This window comes from Leptosomus discolor, chromosome 14, assembly GCF_034619465.1.
Source record: "Leptosomus discolor isolate bLepDis1 chromosome 14, bLepDis1.hap2, whole genome shotgun sequence".
Lineage (NCBI taxonomy): Eukaryota > Metazoa > Chordata > Aves > Leptosomiformes > Leptosomidae > Leptosomus > Leptosomus discolor.
The window spans coordinates 19,296,776-19,316,897 of record NC_141404.1 but is presented as its reverse complement, the minus strand read 5'-3'; the positions used below and the strand labels follow the sequence as shown (position 1 = coordinate 19,316,897).

Sequence of the window (20,122 nt, the reverse complement as noted above, 5' to 3'; positions counted from 1 at the left end):
TTCTGACACATGAACTAATACTGTTATGAGCAACATAGCAGGAAGAGAATTTGTTACAGGTATGATACAACCAGTTCTAGTGAGCCTCACCCAAACCAGTGATTTTTAATTATTAATCTGGTCTCCCTGCACCTGTCCAATAACGACAAATCAGTGCTACTCTTGTAATTACTTCATCATAAAATATTAAATACAATTTAAAAATCTAAAATATGTCCATTAGTAACTACAATCTCTCAGCATACTTCTTTCATTGCAACGTTACAATTATTTTAAAAGAATCTTAAATAGTTGCTTACGCTATAATATTGAAGTAATCCTTATTTGACATTTGTTCCTCAAGTAAAAGTCGCAAAGAATGTTGGATATGGATGAAGTACATAGAGTTTGTCACTGATATATCAACAAGTATAACCACCCTATATAAGAAATAAGTTATTCATCAAAAAAAAAGAACAAATCTTATTTGATTACATATTCTTATCTTCACTGTACTCTAACTTGCCAGGGAAAGTATCTCTAGCTATGTATCAGAATGTAGTAACACTAAATCTGTATTTAAAAAAAAAAATCTGTAAAACGCAAGATTTCAAAAAATATTAACAATAATGGAAAATTCTATCTTTCTTAAGCTATGGAATAATCAGGGTACTAGCACATATAGTGCCATAATGGCTTTGAACTCTAAACAGGTCCTCTTTCTTATCCCTACTTGAATATCCAAAACACACCTAAAATGTGTGGATGTTATCCTATGACAAGAGTTGCTGGATAGTTCATTGCCCTTTCCCCAGCCACCATTCCAGGAACGTATGTAGTATTACTCCAAAGATAAATGGTAAGTTTTCTCCCAGCAAGTCAGGACAGACTGGTTGCTCAGGGAAGGACTGACTGATGTTATCTGTTACGTTACCCGTTTTGAGAAAAGGCATTAATGGTGACCTTCTTCAGCACAGCCAGTATTAAGTCTTGCTTGTAGAGACAATGCAGGATGGTTACAGTTAAAAGACAGGGGATATCTTGGGAGCAGTGGTTATGAAAAGAATCACAGATGTGATGGACAGTGTGACATGAGTTCCCAACACAATACAGTGGCCAGATGGGCTAATTCAATGAACAATGAACAAGAAAATCTCTAGTAAGAGTGGCCTCAGCCTTCTTCCTTTTGTCTGCAACTTTATATTCAAGGTTTGTAAAAAGGACAAAAAGAGCAATTGTGCAACTGAGGTTGGGTAAGGCCTCACACACAATGTAAATAAACACCATCCTCAAATACACAATCAGATGAAGACCTCCAACCTCATGCAGAAAAAAAAACCACCTTGTTTTTTGAGTATATCTACACTGACATTTGTCATTTGGCACTAGAATGCACTTCAGTAAGTGGTGGAGGCAGAAGGTAGCTGGTAGGTTGAATCTCATCTGCTGGTAAGAACCCAGGACAGGCTCTGCAGAAAAATTCTAAGCATAAATACCAATAGCATAGGTTTGGAAACCTGACTGTAAACACTACCTTTGGCCAGAAATCATCAGGTTCTGTTTAAGTGTGATTTAAGATAGAATATTCCCCAAAGGCTTACTGGCTAGATAACTCAAACTGAAGAGTCTCATCACGTCTCATGGAAATTGCAGTTTTGTGTTGACTGATAATCCCTGGCTTCAGTAAATTCACTGGATCATTAAAAAAACTGAATATCAATATCTATTTTCAAAAGTGGATTGCTTACACTGGTCATATCTGCAACTGTTGTCTCTACATCCGACTGTTTTCTGCCCTGTATTCCTTGGTGCTGACTTACACAGAAAGCAAAGGCTGGCAAACTAGAACCATCACCAATAGACGAAAAAAGGGCTATCAAAGTACAATACCTCCTTTCACAAACACTTCCCCATATTCTTCTGCTAGCAACAGATAGCCAGTCAATTCGTTTCTCATAGAGTCTTACCATTTTAGCAAGGAGTTTCTATGGATAAAATACAGAAAAGGTAAGTTAAAAATAAACAGTTCAAGTCTTTTCTTGCCAAATGCTTAATACAGAAGTAACATGACAGCAGTGTAACAAAAAAATTAATGATTTACATTCATTTTGACAACAGCATTTAATTTTTAATAAAGCTAAGAGAATATAGTCCATGAGAAAAACATACGGAAAAAAAAAAACAGCAAAGGGTCTAAAGGGCTAAACTCTCCTCTTCACACTTCCTCTTGTTAGCATGTCCCAAAATAATGGTTAAGGACATCAAAGAAAGAAAAAAAAATGTTTCAAAATACAGTTTTTGCAAGCTTATCATTTTTTCAATAGCAATTTTAGGCAGTGTTGATAACAAAACTCATCATTTAAAATAAATACAATACTTTCAAATACATAACGTTCTTGAACACAGCATCAATTTGAAGACATTAAGGCAATTTACCCAAACTCCATAGAACATGACTTTTGCAGGCATATATATGCGTTATATGCATGAGGGCAAATCAAGCTAGAAAAGGACACCAAACTCAGAAATAAAGCTATAAGGTAGCATGCTTTTGGAGCACAAAACACAAGCATCTACTGGTGATCAAGGAGCCAGAAGCTACTTTCATATCTGCCAGTTAAACTTCACACTCTCCTTTGTGGTCTGACTATACAGTTCTACAGATTTCTCATCCCTTCTCAATTTTAAACAAATATTTGCCCTGCCTGGAAACATTCCCATAGCCCTTTGTCAGGACTGCCAGTGGGGTGGTATGGAAGAGAGAAAAGAAAAAGAACAAACAAACCGCTATATAACACACCCTGGCTGCAAATATACCCAAGCAGCTTCTACTTCATTAAACTTGTTCCACTCTCTAATGGTCTGCATTCTGACCAAGGAGGAAATCTTCAAGAACCACTACTGCCTGTAAGAACTCCAGCAGCCCTCATTATGTTACCAGTATACGCATGTACCCTCACTTCTTTCATGCTTAAAAAAGTGAACGAAGTCCGCAAAGATCCTCAATATCCCATACAGGGTAAATGTTCTCCTGGTGTGTCAATAGTTCATCACGGCAAATAGCCAAAAATCCTAACATCCCCAACTTAATAGTGTTCTTAATTCGTCTGCAAGCTTGAGAAGAAAACCCTAGTACCAGCCTTGCTATCCTCTTGAAGAAAGTCTGGCAACTATTGGGCTGGAGGCAAATGCAAAGCAGCATAATAAGTTTGTGCAGCCAGTTTAAAAACTTAAGGTGAACATAAGGGATGGCAGAGAGCAGCGTGCAACGCAGCTTGAGGGAGGCGGAAGGAAACGTAAGAAGCCCTACAGAGTGTTGTCTTAGACACTGATCTTATTTCTTCTTCAAACTGAATGGCCAGCCTGTTGTGCTTGACAGTTTCAGTTGCACTTAACACAAATAAACATATCCTGGAATAAAAAGCTGCTCTGACTTGAGACAATGTAATCAATACTCAACATATATATTATCTTTAAGGTATTTTACTGTTCTTACTGAATTCATCAGTGACACCATCTATAAAGCCAATGTAACCTGCATACTTCAAAAATCATTTACTTACCCAATGAAAAATTCACTTATATTGCCAGAGACTCAGCCACTGAGATACCACCTTGTTCTGCCACTCAGTAACAACTCAGAGATCACCACACATGGCACACAAAAGGAACAGTTACCTGGCTTACTCTCCACCTGCTGTATTTATCACCAGTATCTCCCTCTTTGCCTCAAGGGTGGGCCAGAGTACATAGCTGGATGTTTTTTCTATGCTTAGTCTTATTAAATCATTTTCACTGACCCCTTCAATCTTCCAAGGTAAATGCCACATTGCTTGCTATGGAAATTACTGGGATTCCTAAAGGCCTGAAAGACTATTGAGAAGCAGCCTTTATACACTAGGTTACAGAGGCATTTTATAAGTATTAAACAGATGTCTCAAACTAAATAGGGCAGTTGGTATCAACTTCTGCCACCTTACCCCCATGGAGAAATCAGCATCACTGATCTGGAATGCTGTGCCTTTTTTCATCATTTCCTTTAATTCACCATTCTCCCCACCGCCATCCATCCATTCATGGAGTCGAGAGAAGCTCGCCTCCCAAAGAAACTCATCACGGTACAATTTGTTAATCCCTCATTCAACAAGCCTTCTGGATTATTTGCTAGTTTAAGATTCAACTTTTATCTCAAAATAATCCCCTGCCTTGACTTTCTTTCCTACATATCTGAGGGACTACGTTGCTACCACAGGAAAAGGCTCTAGTTTGCTGCTATGTTATGTGTCTTTGCACATACTTTCCTATCACACAACATCTTTCAAGTCACACAACAATCATCCAAGCTCGCTCCTACAGTATTTCCTAGAATGTTCCTGCTAAGCCTTGAGTCTTTCCTGGTCTAGTCAGTAACAACTAGACATTCTTCTTCATAAAACTTGTTTGACTTTCAAAGAACTAAAACAAAATACAAAACTTTTTTTTTTTTTTTTTAAATGGTTAAACCAACATGAAATGGGACAATTCTGTTAATGCAAGCAGGAGTATTCTATTGTGTTGTATACTTGCAATGTATAGGCTAAAGGATTCATACACACCTGGATAAAATAAGGCAAATACATTCTTACACATAGATCACAAAATGCACCTGCTGTATTTATGAGCAGCACTGATGGCCTTTCTCTTGCTTAGCCTCCTTCCTCACTACCATAAGAATCTGGGTCCCAAGTTTGACCAGATCACAGCAGACTTACATGGTCAGCTGTCTGCATATGAATCCCTGCAGTACTTATGTAACAGGACAATTAATGCGGCATAATTAGATGGTGACCTAGCCGTGACAAGGCCACATTGCTATAGACAACTCACTTGATAGTTGTATAACTCTGGTAGGTCAACGTGGATATTTTTCACAGTCCCATCATACCACTGAAACTGCATCATCGCTTTCTAGAAGGATAAATAATACAGTTACGTGTTTGCAGAAGCCTCCATAAGCTCCACTAACATGGAATTCCTTCCTGAATCATTAAGAATAGCATAAGTACCTGATTTGAATCTACGACTCAAATTTTATTTAAAGCCTGTAGAATTTCACTAATTTATAAAGTACTGATTTTAATTAGAAAAATGTAGGAAGAGGAAAAAAAAGAACAAAAAACCCGAGAAAAATAAAGGGTCCTTATCACTTACCTGATGCAGAGTTGATGACACTGTTTTTTTAAGAATAGGTACAAATTCTTCTACAGGAGAGAAGGCATTGGGAGCCAAAACTTGATAAAGGTTTAACTTTTTAGCTGTAGCAAGGAACACAGACATTAAATAAAACACATGCTCTGTCTTTAATTCATGTTTCATACCTGTCAGGCTTTTTTTTCTGTGCTACCTTTCAATCCATTTGTCTTCAGCCAGTCTGTTGAGGTTTTGGCCAGGACGCATGGTGTTCGAATAACTAATGGTCCCTTGTGATTTGGAGGCTTTGGCAAGAAGCTGGAAGGTGCTGTATTTGCAAATTCTGTGGAAACCTAAAATGGATTTTAAGAAAAACTCTTGCAAGTTTTAGTATAATTTTTTTACCCCAGTCCAAAATATCCAGCATGGAATATTAGTTTTACTTATGTTCACCAAAGCGCTGAGATTTCAACAAGAAAAATACTTTGAAAATAGCTATCATTGTCCCCCAAATCCTAAAAACGGGGTTTGGGGGACTATGTTCCATTAACTTCACTGTGTTTGCCACAACGCAAAAACCCACAGCGAAATTAAAACATTGCGGTTATACAACTGGCATGAAAACAGCCAATCATTTCTCCAAGGAAAGTAAGTAGGAAAAGGGTCTTCATTACACATAGATCATATCTTGGCTGCTCCATTTTCCACCTGCACCATGTCAAACGAACCACATTCTACCTTCATTCACACCAATGGAAACAAGTCAACAAAAACTCCCATGGGGCACTAGAATTCCTTTATATCAAAAAGAGGTAAGAGATCTTTGTTTTATGAATGGACAGAAGTTTGTGGCGATGAGTTTTCATACAGAAGGTCTGACCAGTAAGTTTCTGAAATGACACGATTTTATTTGGGGATATAGGACCTTCTAAGTTGTTTCACGGTGACTTCTGCTCCACGCATAGTGTACGCGGTCCTTAGGAATTATGAGGTTGGAAGAGAGATGAAAGAATTCTATATATATGGAGTAGGGAGGATGAGAGGAAACAGAATTAGATATATTATTCACAAACAACCAGTTTGCCTCCTGATTGGAATGTCTCAGGTCAGATGACCAGATACGCAAGGATACCAAGGGAAGCTTTCAGTCCCTCTTCCAGATGAGATTTGTTCACTTCACACAACGGCCTATAGTAGCTGTGACAGACCAGACTGTTTTGTGACCAAAACCAATTCCTCACAGATTTGTAAAACAGTTGCCAAATTTTTAGCATTAAAGTTTAGCAACCAGAGGTGAATTCAGCCACTTTCTAAACTTTCAGGCCCCCAGAAAATACAGACATGAGAACAAGGCCAAGAGAGAGATGCATACTTCCACTTAAGACTATCTGCACAAGGTGGAAGGCAGGCATGAGTAAACAGTCTCACTAGCAGATCAAAGCAGAACTAGAAATTATCCAAACTCTCCATAGAAAAAAAGAAAAATCACAGGAGATTCTTTTTCTTCCTTATCCATATTTCATCAAGAGCACTTAGAAGTTATTTTATTGGAGAAAAGACAAACCAGGTAAGAACCTCTGGTACGTTGGTCAAACGAGGCATCAAAATAGAAACCCCACCAAGACAATTGTTACAGAACAAATGCTGCCAACAAGATAGTACCAACACAGAAACAGACGTGTAACACACAGACTGTAGTTTCCTAACTTCTAGACTAGTAATGGATCTAGACAAGCCCTTATGATTTTGCAACTGATTTAAGTGTTCACCTTAATTGGGTGGAAGTAAGTCCTTTTTACTTAAAGGACTGTTAGAACTTCCTTTAAATGATCATGCATACCGTTAGGCTAACAAATCTTAGATTTTCATTATGATCATGGTACAATGTTCTTTTCATCACATTTTGGTTGGTTTGTAAAGTTTAGTGCATTTTGGAGAAAGTCTAGCAAAAATGTCTCCTTTACTGGTTTTGGCCTTAATTTGCTCTTACAATGGATTGCCAATACATAATATTCAAAGTTCACTTATCAAAACGCCTGATTAATCATAACTTTTTTTCCATATTGTGGACACTAAAAACTTTTACCTGATACTTCAAAGTACATCTGAAAATAAAGAGATACATACATCTGCTATTCTGCTAATAAGTGAACCACAAATTCTTCTTTGAAAAGTCTGTTTGATGCTCTTGAGTAGGTCCTTAGCCTTCTGGGATTCCTGAAGTAGCAGATGAACATCACTGCTATCAAAATTCTGTACATATAAAAACAAAGGGGAAAAATAAGTTAATTACTATTCAAATACCAACCAAACACAGCTTCCTTGCTTTCATGTGCATACCAGCCTGTCCGGCACAGCAGAATTCAGTGTAAATGTATCTAATGTGCTGCATCTAAGTTATTCACCATTTTATAAACAATGTATTATATTATTATTTTGAATCAAGTCTACAATAAGCCACTGCTTTCATTCTATTCATCAGCTTTAAGTCAGTGAACAATATCTGCAAAATTTATTGCGCTTTTACGAAAGCATTTTCGGTTGCAGAAAGAATTAACCACAGGTTTATTGACACATCCTCAGCACTTCTGTGACAGAGACTTTCAGAAACAGGTCTTGTTATAAACTTCTACTTGGATGAGAATTAGTTTACCTTCCAAAAGCGAAGAATCATCAAAAAGAGAGAAAAATGCATTGCCTCTCTAGCTGCCACCTACCTCTCTGTTTGAAGAGTAGCAATGATAACGGCCTCTCACAGCTTCTGCAAGGTTCTTTAGAACTGCCTACATATATAAATAGGAAGAAAAATACTTACTTTGATTTGCTAGTCTCTTTTAACAACATGGGTTGTTGGTATTCAATTCTAATTAGAGATAGAGAAAGAATCTTTGAGGTACATGTAGTGAGAAAGTCAAAGTAATTATGTTTCCATTGTTTTCTTGCCAGTCTTATCCTAATATGAATGAAAAATTAACTCAGTAAAGAAATTTACAAAATAGGCAATAAGGGTCAAGTTCATTCACCTTGTGTTAAAACGCCAGTTACACTCTCTTCCTTTGAAGGCAGGCTTCTGCTAGTCAGATCAAAGGCACATCACTGAAGTCTACAAGTATTAGGCTATCCTTCCCCTGCTCACGATTACTTCTTAAATCCTTTGCTGCTTTTTTCACCTCTCCCAATTCCTTCTCTCCTACCCCCTACCACTGCAATCCTTTTCCCCACAACTGCCATACCCTTACTGCATCCAATCTCCTCTTCAAATCAGGCGGGATCTGAACTGCATCCTCCCTGCCACTGAACACACTACATGCCTTAGGGGTAAGCTTAAACAAGCAATCAACACCCAAACCCAAGTTTCTATGCAGACACTAATCAAAAGTAACTGCTTATCTTTCTGTCCTCTTCCTTCAGGCAGCCACTGCTAACATCCAAACCATTGCTCATGATCAACACTGTAATTTGAGCAAAGCTGCCAGGTCTTGCACTGATGCTATTCCATACAAAAATATTCCTATCCCAGAGCCTGTCATACTCGTGTGATCTCGCTCCCAAGTCCCTGCCTTTCTGCTATGAACCCTCTCCCTACCCACTTGTCCTTACTGCAATATTGCCTAACTGAACTCCTGGATTTTTCCGCTTTCACCTGCAAAAGAGCTCTTAGCCCCAAAGTCTTCTCTAAACACACAGGATGATTATCTGGAAATAACTGCGTCCCTTCAGGTGGCAAGCCTGTCAACACCACTTGGTTGCCATTTCTGGCTTTGATAGGGACCAAGATGAATGCTCCAAACAAATTTTTTCATGTGTGCAGATCTGCTCTAAAAAAAACACAACTCTAGATCAAGAGGTCTGTAACAGGTACGTTAGCTTCCCCACAAGTTTATGAGAGAAGGCATTGCAGTTGAATAGGAGACAAATGACAGGACACAGAAGGAAGTAAGTATTAACACAATTACTTACAAGAGAAGCAGGATTGCGGCAATCATATGTAACAGCATGAATCTGCAGTTTTCTCCCCAGCATACACTGCTGAGTGTAGTCAGACAATATTTCCAAAGACTGATCAGGGCTGATATAAATAAATAAGGGGAAAAAAAGATATTAACGATGGCAGTAATCAAATGGGGAAAAAAAGGCCATATTGAAGAAGACAGGGAAGAAAACTATATGGGAAAGAAATAAATCATGGGAATACAACCCAGTTATTTAGCATAACTTGACCTCCTCTCCCTCTTTCAACAGTTACTGAGGTACCACTACTGGAGTTTGGTTCTGTCCTGAAAACCTTAATGATAATAAAAGCACTAAGATCTTATTCCAGTTCATAACAGCTTGTAGATGAGATGTTCTAAATTATTGCTTGCTAGCACTGGAAGCTAAAAATTAGGAATTGTGGTTTTGCTCCCTGTGACAAACTGCAATAGAAAAGTTTTCAACTCAGATCTTCAACTGTATGTAAGGATGTCTGTTGTCTTCCAAAGGCACCAAAGAAAGTAAAACTTTGTGTTTAGAACTTAGCGACCCACACAGCTTTCATTCTCTGAGTTTTGATGGTTCTTCATGGCTAGCAAAAACCTTTCCTTCCAGCTACACTTCTGCCAGGGACAGAAATTAATGAAGTTTTCAATTGCATACTAAAAATCTTTGCTTTCTGTTCAATATCAAGCTTGCCAAGCTTACACCACCCCCTTTTATTTATAATAAACACAATGAATAAATAAGGAGCGTGGTAACACTCCCAGAATCCTTACTGAGGCGTTTTTCTTGTAATCCTGACTCCAGTACTGCAAGTTTTCAAATGATGACAGTAGAACTGCAGAATTTAAATCCATAATTTATCTAATCTCATCTTGGTTTCATTTATTTAATCAGACATTTTAACTTTTCCATGAGCACCAAGATCACAGGCAGAAGACGATCTTTGAATGCTTAATGCTATTTTAGAGCAAAATCTAGCTCATTATCTAATCTTCCCAGAGGCACGGACCCTTTCGTGACATCCTTAATGATACTAAAGGATCTTTATTGATGTAACATTAGAGCTAGCAGACTCTCAATGGATTACTGCAGTGACTGATCTGCAAAGGAAAAACATAGCTTCGTATCAGAAAAGAGAAGATTATAAATAGTAAAAAAAAAGGGAAGAAATAAGGAATTCAGTGGTATGAACTAAAAATACATAAAACCTGGATCTTAAAATTTCTATTTATTTTTGTATCAAGTTCATTCTTGAACCAATTCTATATCCAAGTTAAAGCTGGTTGTTAGGACAGATAACTAATTTACCAGCTTCCTACAATAAGAACCAGAGAATTCAGTTCTTTCATCGTAAGGACATGTTTTAAGGCTTTCAGCAAATTGCAGCCTCGACCAGGCTCCAGCTGTTGTATCCACTGTCTTGCTTCATGTAGCCTAGGGGGGAAAAAAAGGGATATGTACACTTAACATGCAGGTGCTAAGTGAGACAGATCATGAAGGTTACTACAAACCACAGCAACTGCTAAGATATTTTATGCATGAACAACCAGCTTGAAATCACTGACTACACTTAAAATTCATTGCTTTTTTTCCCCTCTTACACATCACTGCAGGCACAAGATGAAAAACACTATTTATTATCCTCAAGAGATGGCTCTAATTAAACAGAAACCTTGTTTGAAATACTTTCATTTCTCAGAGAAATTAACTTACTTACACATGAACATTGATGTTTTTTGGACTCTCCCACAGAGGTGAAATTTCTGTACTGAATGAGAGGCAGTACAATTGCTTCTTATAACATAGCTGTTCATCTATTAAGCACTAATGAATAAATAATTGTTAATGCATTACTATCCATGCTGCTTCTAGTAGGGTTACTATGTAAAAGAATAAAAATACTAACTTCCTAAAAATAGTTGACAGCAATATTTTCAGCTACCACAGAGAAAAGCTTCCCAAATAAAGTCATACAGATTCAAATACTTGGTAAGTAGTACAGACAAAATCTGCAAACCTATGGTAATCCAGCCAATTTGTTAATGGGGCAGGAGGCAGGGAATGTTTGTTGTACTAGTATCTGGTTTTCTCTTCAGTTGACAAGCACTTGAAACAACATACTGATCTAGAATGGGCATATTCACCCATCAAGCAGTTACTAAGAAATGCTGAATACATATTCATGGATAAGGCTAAACAATAGTTCAGGTATTAAGGCTAAGCCAACCAGACTCCGTGGAACTCGAGTTTTCTTGAAGTGGTTTTATTCAAAACGCTCAAATGCAAAATGCAGATAATATAAAGAACAAAATAAAGGACGAGTTTCTTTTGGGACTTCAGGAAGTGATTAACGCATCAAGGTTCTGATTGAAATTGTGAAGGTTGCCTTATTGTGACATAAAGGCATAAGGAAACTATATTTACTATGAATAGCTCTATGTACAACTTGGTCCTAGCTCTTACAGCTGTTTCTCTTAAGCTACTTTATTCCACAGAGTGTGCTGGTACAAGAACTGAGGAACTTGTAAATATTTATATGAAAAGTTATATTATTATGGACACACTGGAGTTTGTTTGGATCGAAACATTAACAAAGACTACACTTTCAAAGACATTTAAAACATACCTTTCTGCAACAGAAACTTCTATTGCATTGTATATTACAAATTTAAGCATATTTTTTCTACTTAGTTCCTGGCTTGTAGTTACACAAAAGCTTGATTAGTATGTAACAATTGCCAAAGTCTCCTTTATTTTTACTTACCAAAAGGTCCTTCTGAAAATCCAGTAGTCTAGGTCTGTAACTCATATCAGACACATCAACTACAAGTCCAACTTTGGTTCCTTTTATAAGGCCAAACACCTTAAAAGAGAAAAGTAATTGTAAATACTAAGCTTATCTAAAGTTTAAAATTAAAGTTTACTGTTTATTCTGCACAGTATCATTTAAAAATGAAATATCAGGTATTTTCACTTTAAGATTTTAGCATAAAGATGAACACAGTGACAAAGCCAAAAAAAAAAAAAAAAAAAGAGAGGACTATAGGCTCCCGGTTTACCCTTATCACCGAGTCATAGTCGCTTTTTCCCAAGACAACCTATTCATTACTTGAGAGGATAAAACTCAACTCTGTCTACAGCATCTCCATCAGATTAAATCAAGCACTTAGTGGAAACCAGACTTTGGAATGCTGCTTCTTTCTCTGTCCCCTTCGAGAGGCAGTTACGTCCCTTCCGAGTCCTGAGCATTACCACTGCGAGGCACAGTAACTGATTAACCAGCTGTGCAAGAGAGGGCGAAAAGGACAAGACAGCTCCACGCCAGTCAGAGAGGTTAAACTCAGCACTGACTGCTGCTCCCATTTAAATCATGTCGAGAGGCCTCAATGATTAAGGTTGCTAAGAGAAAGAAAAAGCCAAGATCTAGAAAGCAGAAAACCACACGCCAATGAAAGATCAAGAAAAAATAATCCATTGTCAAGACAAGCATCACTGCACATGATGTGTAACTCACAGTAAATAACAAAAATACATAAGCTTCCAGGAAGCCACTTTTCACTAGTATTCAAAAGTTAATTTATTCTTTAATGCCGTATACAGTTCCATTCCAAAAATACACCGCAAAGTTGAAGTTACCTTTCTGCTGTCCTGCAACAGCCACTGAATTCGCTGCTGATACAGGTCAATCACTCTGACAAAAGGCACAGCACACATTTAGCCAAGGCATTCTCTTGCATTATGTATCAATGTAACATTCAACCATTTGTCTTCTTCACATCCTTTTTCTCAGATGCAAACTCACCTTTTAAAAATACTGTTTTCAGTGTTTTCACACAACCAGTAGCTGCAAGGCTAACCACTTAAATACTTCTTCCCCTAAAGCTGACTGATCAGATATGTAGCTGTCTGAAAAAACTGGATCACTGAAACGTTTTCTAATCAGTTGCTGGCTTATTCTGTTCAGAGATAGGAGAGGGGTATTCACCACATGCATGTGTGAAAAAAGAAGCTCAGGCAAAATTGAGTTTAGGTCATTACACCCAGGTTATTGTCACATGTATTTAATACAAACTGCACCACTGCTTAAGACACTCATGAAATGCAACCTTGAGATTGAAAGGCAGCACACTCACTGAAGTGCTGGACTAACTGCAGCACAATTTTTAACAATTTCATTTCAAAATGGGTATAACTTGAGGTAAAGCAAAGTGCTTGCTGTCCTCCAAAATGGTGTTACTTCAGTCAACTTACGTTTAATACCACGTGCATAGTTTTTACAATTTGGCAAACAGAAAGTTTCTATCAACATTTCAAAGGGCGAAAAACTTTTTGCTTTTTCAAAACACAAAAGCTGCTTCTTTTAAACCAGGTTTGGAGATGGTTTGCTTAGATGGCGCAGGGCTCAAGTACTAGAGGTACCACTTTCTGAACATTCTGGATCTTCATGACAGACACAGTGAGGTATGCCGAAGTAGTGGCTCTCCTAGGAACAGTCTAACAAGTATTGTGAAGAACAGCAAAAACACTGATTATAGCTTACTGAACCTATTCATTACATATTTTCCTCAATTTAAGTTTCTTTGATTTGATAAATTTAAAATTCACTTAGAAGACTTTCAACTTCCACATATAATGACTAAATGTATGACTTGAAACTAATCCAAGTTACAGCAAACATAACCCACAAATACACAGTATTACATGTGAAAGCCCAACCATTCACTAACTGCCTTTCTAAAACGAGCTGCTTCACTACCAGGTTGATAGGCATCCTCATTAAAAAAATAAAAAAAGCCTCAGCTGTAGTGACATATAATTATCACCTACCCTAAATCTCAGCAGAAAGGATTTAATGCTGAGATACTCTGAAGGTCCCAGAGATGACAAATTAAGATTAAGGCAGCACCTGTAATCATGGGGGATGGGGATATAGAATCAGTTATGCACCAAAATCATAAACAAGATGGATACTTACTCAGAAAGTCTGGACTCAAAATTGGTAACAGTCTCTTCTGTAAACTCTATCTCTTCAACACTGTTTCGTGAATTCCTGGAACACTATGCATAATTAGCATCAGAGATGCACACAAATTAGGACTGACTGAAGGGTGGGCAGTGTTGCACTTACAGAATAACATTGCCTTCATTTATCAGATGCTCTAATGTTAATTGCAAGGATTCTAAACTGTGGTTTCTTAGCCATTCTTCTGTGGTTTGCACCTTTTCAGATTGCATTTTCTTCATTTGTACACTCTATAGATCAAATAAGAAAAAATTAAGTCCTAAGGATAGCTGCTGGAAGGCAGTGCATATCCAAGAACAACATAATTTTAGGTACTGGCATACTCTTTTGGATGTGGGATGCAAAGGAAAAGCAGCTTTCAGAATACCTCCAGATGGTGAGCTAAAGGAAGGGGAAGGAGAGCTTAGTTTGAAGGAGACAGGAAGGAAGACAATAAATAGAAGAGTTTAGTAAAAGAATTAAAAGAAATAACCCAGTGATTTACCAGAGAGAAAGAAAACTTAAGCATCTCCAAAATATGCCTCCCAGAGTTTGAAGGAGTATATATTGTCTTCTGTTTTTCTGAAGAAAAACGCAGTTATCAACATTTGATTATCAACATTGATCTACATTTATTGTTTTGCCTGATTTTTTCACTGACTGATTCTCTCTGCAGAGAAACTGTATGTAGTTTCATGACTTCAGTGATTGTATCTATCAAATTGTCTATGTATATATGCAAATATATGTAAGAAAACATATCAGTTGTCTTATCAGCTTATTTATTCCCCACTCTGTGTTTATAGTGGCTATGTGTTGTTTTTCTAGTTGCTCCGTTTAGCAGGAAAGCTCGCCTACCAGCAGATCTTGTGTCTTGCTGGTATGTGCTAGCAGCAATCCATTGTCTGGTCCTAGGTGAGACACAGTAAAATCCTGCCATGGTGGATGATCACCCTGTAGACTGGATTTTGTGGTCACCCTACAAGACAATTGTAAAGGATGACTTAATTACCCATAATATCCCTGTATTATCATAAAGTCTTTACAAGTTTTCTTCTGTAGGAACTGTTTTCTATTTCCACATTTGTTTACACATTCCATTCATTACATGATAAGTATTTTGAAGGGACATAGTACATAGTTTATATGAGGTAGTTATTTAATCTATATCTATGTATGAGGTCCCAACAAGACTTTGTAACAGTATCCTCACCCAACTTTTTCCAAAAAGTGATCATTGTCCAACAACTGTGCCATTTTCCTGATGTGTGTATCCATTATATGAATAAACCTGGCCTTGTCAAAAAAAACAAAAAGACAAAATGTTAGCATAAAAGGCTTAAATCCTCAGGAATATACACCATTAAAAAAGGTATTAATATTGTCAGCAACTTACATTGCATATGGGACAACAGCAAATTAAAAAACAGCTGCAAAGAGAAGTTACCTATCTATAGAAAAAAACATTTTGGAAGTATCCTGCAAGAGCTATTCGTTAAGGGATTTTCTGCAGTTAATTATATGTACGCACAGCTGCTGCAAGACTAGCTGCACAGTTCAACCAGAAAAAAAAAGATTAATCAAAGCAAAACCCAAAGCTGCAGGGGCGGGCGGCAGCCGCGGCGGGAGCGCGGGGGCAGGCGGCTGGAGACAGGCGGGCCGTGAGACGCGGGAGGGAGGCGTGTGGGTGAGCTGCCCCTCGGGTTTAGGCACAGGAAGACCTGAGTAAAAACGATCATAAAACCCTGCTTCTCACTCCGCTGGGCCTCCCGCGCCCTTCCGCTCAGCGGCGGGTGTTGGAGCACCCTCTCCCCGCGCCGCCCCGTCCCCCGAGGCTCTCCTCACCTCACGGGGGAAAGGCCCCTCAGCTTCCCCAGCCCTGCGCCGCCCCGTCCCCCGAGGCTCTCCTCACCTCACAGGGGAAAGGCCCCTCAGCTTCCCCAGCCCCGCGCCGCCCCATCCCCAGAGACTCTTCCCACCGGGGGAAAGGCTCCCCCGTTCCCTGTTCTCCCTCCCCGCCCCCGCGAAAGGCCGGGCGGCCGCCGCGCCAGTGACAGGGATCCCCCAAGCGCCCTCAGGCCAAAGCACCTTCCGCCACTCGCCTAACCGAAGGTGTGGGCCGGGTGCCGGCGGCGCAGAGGTGCCCGGGAACAGCCCAGCCCCACGCCCAGCTCGGCGCGGCGACACCGCCGTGTTACGGCGTTGCCGGTGGAGACGGACGAGCCGGCAGGAGGCGGCGGCGGCGGCGCCGCTTCCCGCCGCCTGAGGGCGGTGGTGGGCGGGAGGCGCGCGCGTGGCCGCCGCTGGGGATGGAGACACCTGCGCGCGGGGCGGGGCGCGGTTCCCTCAGCGCAGCCGGGGCCAGTCGCTTTAGTAGACAATTTATTTTGATAAACTTGCTCAATAACAAAAATACAAGTGAAGAAAATTATGTTCATTTTATACAGTTTGTATTAACATTTGTTCGGAAATCATTAATTGAAAAATGCTCTAACCAATTAGAAAACAATCCTCCGTCAGGGCCGGGCGGGACGCAGACGGTCGGGCCTCGAGCGGGGAGCGACGACGCCCAGGCAGGACGACTCGCTCGCAGACACCCTTTCCTTCATTATTCTCATCCTTCACAAAGGTTTGATAAAGGACAGCTTGCGTTATCTCTGTGTGAGCGGGGGCAAACGGGAATCTACAGCTGCGCTGTGAAGTGGTTCAACGGCGGCTCTGAAACACAGGTACGGCAGGAGGGCCCGAACCCGGCGGCTCTACCTCAGCCAGAGGACGGGCTCGGGTGGTGGAGCACACTACCAGCATCTTCGGGAAACTGGTGCCACTCGCCAGCAAGATTAACAACAGAAAACGATCTTGAACGGTTAGACTGGTGCGTTCAGGGAAGTACATCCTCACCAGGTCTGAGACAAACAGCTTCCAGGTGACTATTTCAGCTGAGCTCAACACTACGGTTTATATAGACAAATTCACTAGTTTTCCTTCTGAAGGTATTTTAAGTTTCTGATCTTACATTTTGTTAGCCAAATAAACCACAAAGCGTGCACAAATTACATTATGATGGGACATCAAACCTTTTGGGGAATTTTGAAGCAAAATACTAAGTAAGAGTCCCTAGTGACACATGAAATGAGCTGTCCTTCAAAAAGTTTAATATAATGGCTGGCAGAATCAGAAAAGTTTATGTAAACACTCAACACAAGTATGGGATTACCTTTGGAGAAGATTCATAGGGAAACATTTGCTTTTCATGAACTGAAAAAGTCTACAGATGTTTAGGCATGTTCAATACGAACTTCCTGTAGTTTAAAACAAAACCTTGTGCAAATATAACCTATAAATAGTCTTCAGCAGATTTTACAGTGATGCTCTTAGGTATGAAAAGAATGCACACAACTTTAAAACAAAAGTAACAGACATAAGTTTGACGAATGATTGCACCATAAAACAGTGTTTTATATACAGTTTACAAGATATGATTTTCTGCTATAAATTAATACTGTACTATATAGTACTTAATGATCTTATTAAAAGCAACTGTTGACAGCTGTCTCTTCAATTACTGAGTGCTTTTTTTTTTTTTTTAGATGGCTGCATCTATTTCTGGACTGAAAATGCTCAAATATTTAATCAAACAATCTGCTAGTTAAATCTCTGCTATCATTTAGTAATTCATAGCAATAGCACTGGTAGATCAGATGAATTTCCAGCCAGCCAGCCAGAGCCTAGGTAGGCTCTAAGGTAAGTGTTTATGGTTTTTTACTAAATGATGATCCATTTAATGTAAGCCTAAATCCACTGTATACATGATGTTACTATAACTGAAATAAGTAAGCTGGGGGGGTGGAATCTTAGCAGTTGAGAAACTCTCCCCCCACACCTGTGTTCCAGTTTCAAAAATCTCCTAGAACTATTTACAAGAGTGAAATTTCTGAGAAAAAGAGGAGCTTTTTTTTTTTCAACATTATTTATGATCTAAGTTTTAGTGAATACTTCAGCTTAGAATACAGCAGTGATAACACCAAAAATTTACACACACATCCAGCAGCCGAACCCTGCATTTTATCTCCACCAGCATCACTGGGGGCCTCAGACTACCCATGCAAATGAAGGCTTAAATTAGGAATCAAATCATATTTAAACCATCACTTCCAAGTAGGTGCCTGGCTGTATTTACAGATTAGTATACTTTAGAAAAATTTCGAGATCCATAAACACTCCCTTCTACCTGTGAGTGAACTGACTGGAAAAAAAGTCACTTATAGACTATTCCAGTGACAAGTTTGTTCAAAAAAGTCAAAAGAAAAAATACTTAGTTCAGCAAATAACTTTTTTGTATTAAAACACCTTGGGAGGGGGAAGGGGGAAGAGGTGGTGGAGGAGGAGGAGGACAGGGACCCACTAGGGTCTGAATGGCACACAGTTTAAAAGAATTGTTCAAATAGTCTGATTTTCAACACTTAAGCTTATGTGGTAAGTGATTATTTTGGAAACTGCTGATTATATTTTAACAACAATCTCGTTCTAAAGTACACTTTCACTAATATTTTAGAAAAATGTCTGTTTAGCAATGCAGTTCTAATAAGCTCAACTATACAGCACTTGAAACATACCGTTTTTTGTTTTCATAATGAATCTCGGGTAAACCACATAATAACTGGAAAAGAAATACTGATAGTGCAGGCAGCTTTCCTGGGACACTAAACTGTACTTTCTGCAAGGTTAAACTGAGTAGTGAATTATGATGTCTACGGATTCAAAAGTTTATCCTTGTGCTGGAAAATACAACTACCTTTAGTGAGGAGTATTTACTCCAAATTTGGGTGGCCCTTAAATCCACACGTAAAATTACAACCTTAGTAAACAAGGCATATATTATTTAAACAATTATATTGCTCATTTTTTTTTTGTAAAGATGAATTAATACTCAAAGCAAAATAAGTTCATCCATCTTTGCAGTGGAATAGTGTTTGCATTACTTTAAACATTGCATTTTACATGTGCTAGAGAAATGCTTATCTATGGTAAAATGCTGTGCTTGAACACATATGAATGCTAATATAACAATGCAGTAGAAAAAGAGACTTTCTGTACAACAGTTGCTAATAATTTAAATAGTGTCAGTTTCCCAAAATTAGGATTTTAACTTTAAGGTATGACATGATCTCACCTTCTATCCTCATATACAAATAAATTACCATAAAAAGAATTTTAGCTTAACTTAAAATTGCACCTAGAAAGGCATGGGATTGTTTGTACCTATTACAAAAACTGTTAAAATCAAGGGCTGCTACAAAGAATGAGGTAAACTGAAGACTCTCAGCTATGTGGCCTTCAGAGAAATGGCTTTTTTCTATTGAGTTCTAGTTTCGCACACCACAGTGTTTTGCTAGCAAAGCGTTCTGAGTTCTTTTCCAGGAACCATTTGTGTGTATATACATATACATACATATATGTGTATATACACACACACACACATACACACACACTGTATACTGCATCAGCAAAATATATATATATTTATATATATATTTATATAAATATAAGGAAGAAATCCCCCTCTAAAATGTTCCTTAGTGTTTTTCAAGAGCTTATGGGGGAGGAGGGGATGTATGTCTTCTTGCTGTTACATACATTTAGAGAACGTGTTTTGATCTATTGGCTTCTTGGTGCAGTAATGCAAGATTGATCCACATTGGTGCCAAAGGCTTTGCTCATCAGAAGGAAGATGTAAAACACTAATCTCCTAAACAGCGAGGCCAGCCTCACTTGAATTCCTCTGCAACCCTCTGGTCTACCACAAAGTTCATAAATACTTTGACTTCCAAATCATTAGACGTTAAAAACAGGAACAGTACAGTAACACGGGGCATTATGCTTCTCAGTGTAAAGCATTCTTCACTAGTTCCTATCACAGTGCAGACCTGACTGCATTAAATATGCTCAGGAGATTAGTCAACGTTGTCTGTATTTGGTTACGGGAAAGGCTCT

The 20,122-nt window shown here is 38.8% G+C and overlaps 1 protein-coding gene across 1 annotated transcript in view; it reads right to left on the bottom strand.

The window, feature by feature from the left end:
* The window catches only part of VWA3A (von Willebrand factor A domain containing 3A), a 31,914-nt gene extending 17,544 nt beyond the window's left edge, over positions 1–14,370 (bottom strand). Inside the window, exons 1-14 of the mRNA XM_086473143.1 lie at positions 14,255–14,370; positions 14,102–14,176; positions 12,763–12,817; positions 11,891–11,989; positions 10,844–10,950; positions 10,435–10,560; positions 9,109–9,217; positions 7,866–7,931; positions 7,276–7,401; positions 5,363–5,501; positions 5,166–5,273; positions 4,846–4,922; positions 1,870–1,964; positions 300–419 (exon numbers count right to left, since the gene is read on the bottom strand). Of these exons, the coding sequence (XP_086329269.1) occupies positions 300–419; positions 1,870–1,964; positions 4,846–4,922; positions 5,166–5,273; positions 5,363–5,501; positions 7,276–7,401; positions 7,866–7,931; positions 9,109–9,217; positions 10,435–10,560; positions 10,844–10,950; positions 11,891–11,989; positions 12,763–12,817; positions 14,102–14,176; positions 14,255–14,370 (1,418 nt within the window). The remainder of the gene's footprint in view (positions 1–299; positions 420–1,869; positions 1,965–4,845; positions 4,923–5,165; positions 5,274–5,362; positions 5,502–7,275; positions 7,402–7,865; positions 7,932–9,108; positions 9,218–10,434; positions 10,561–10,843; positions 10,951–11,890; positions 11,990–12,762; positions 12,818–14,101; positions 14,177–14,254) is intronic.
* Positions 14,371–20,122: the final 5,752 nt, after the last annotated feature.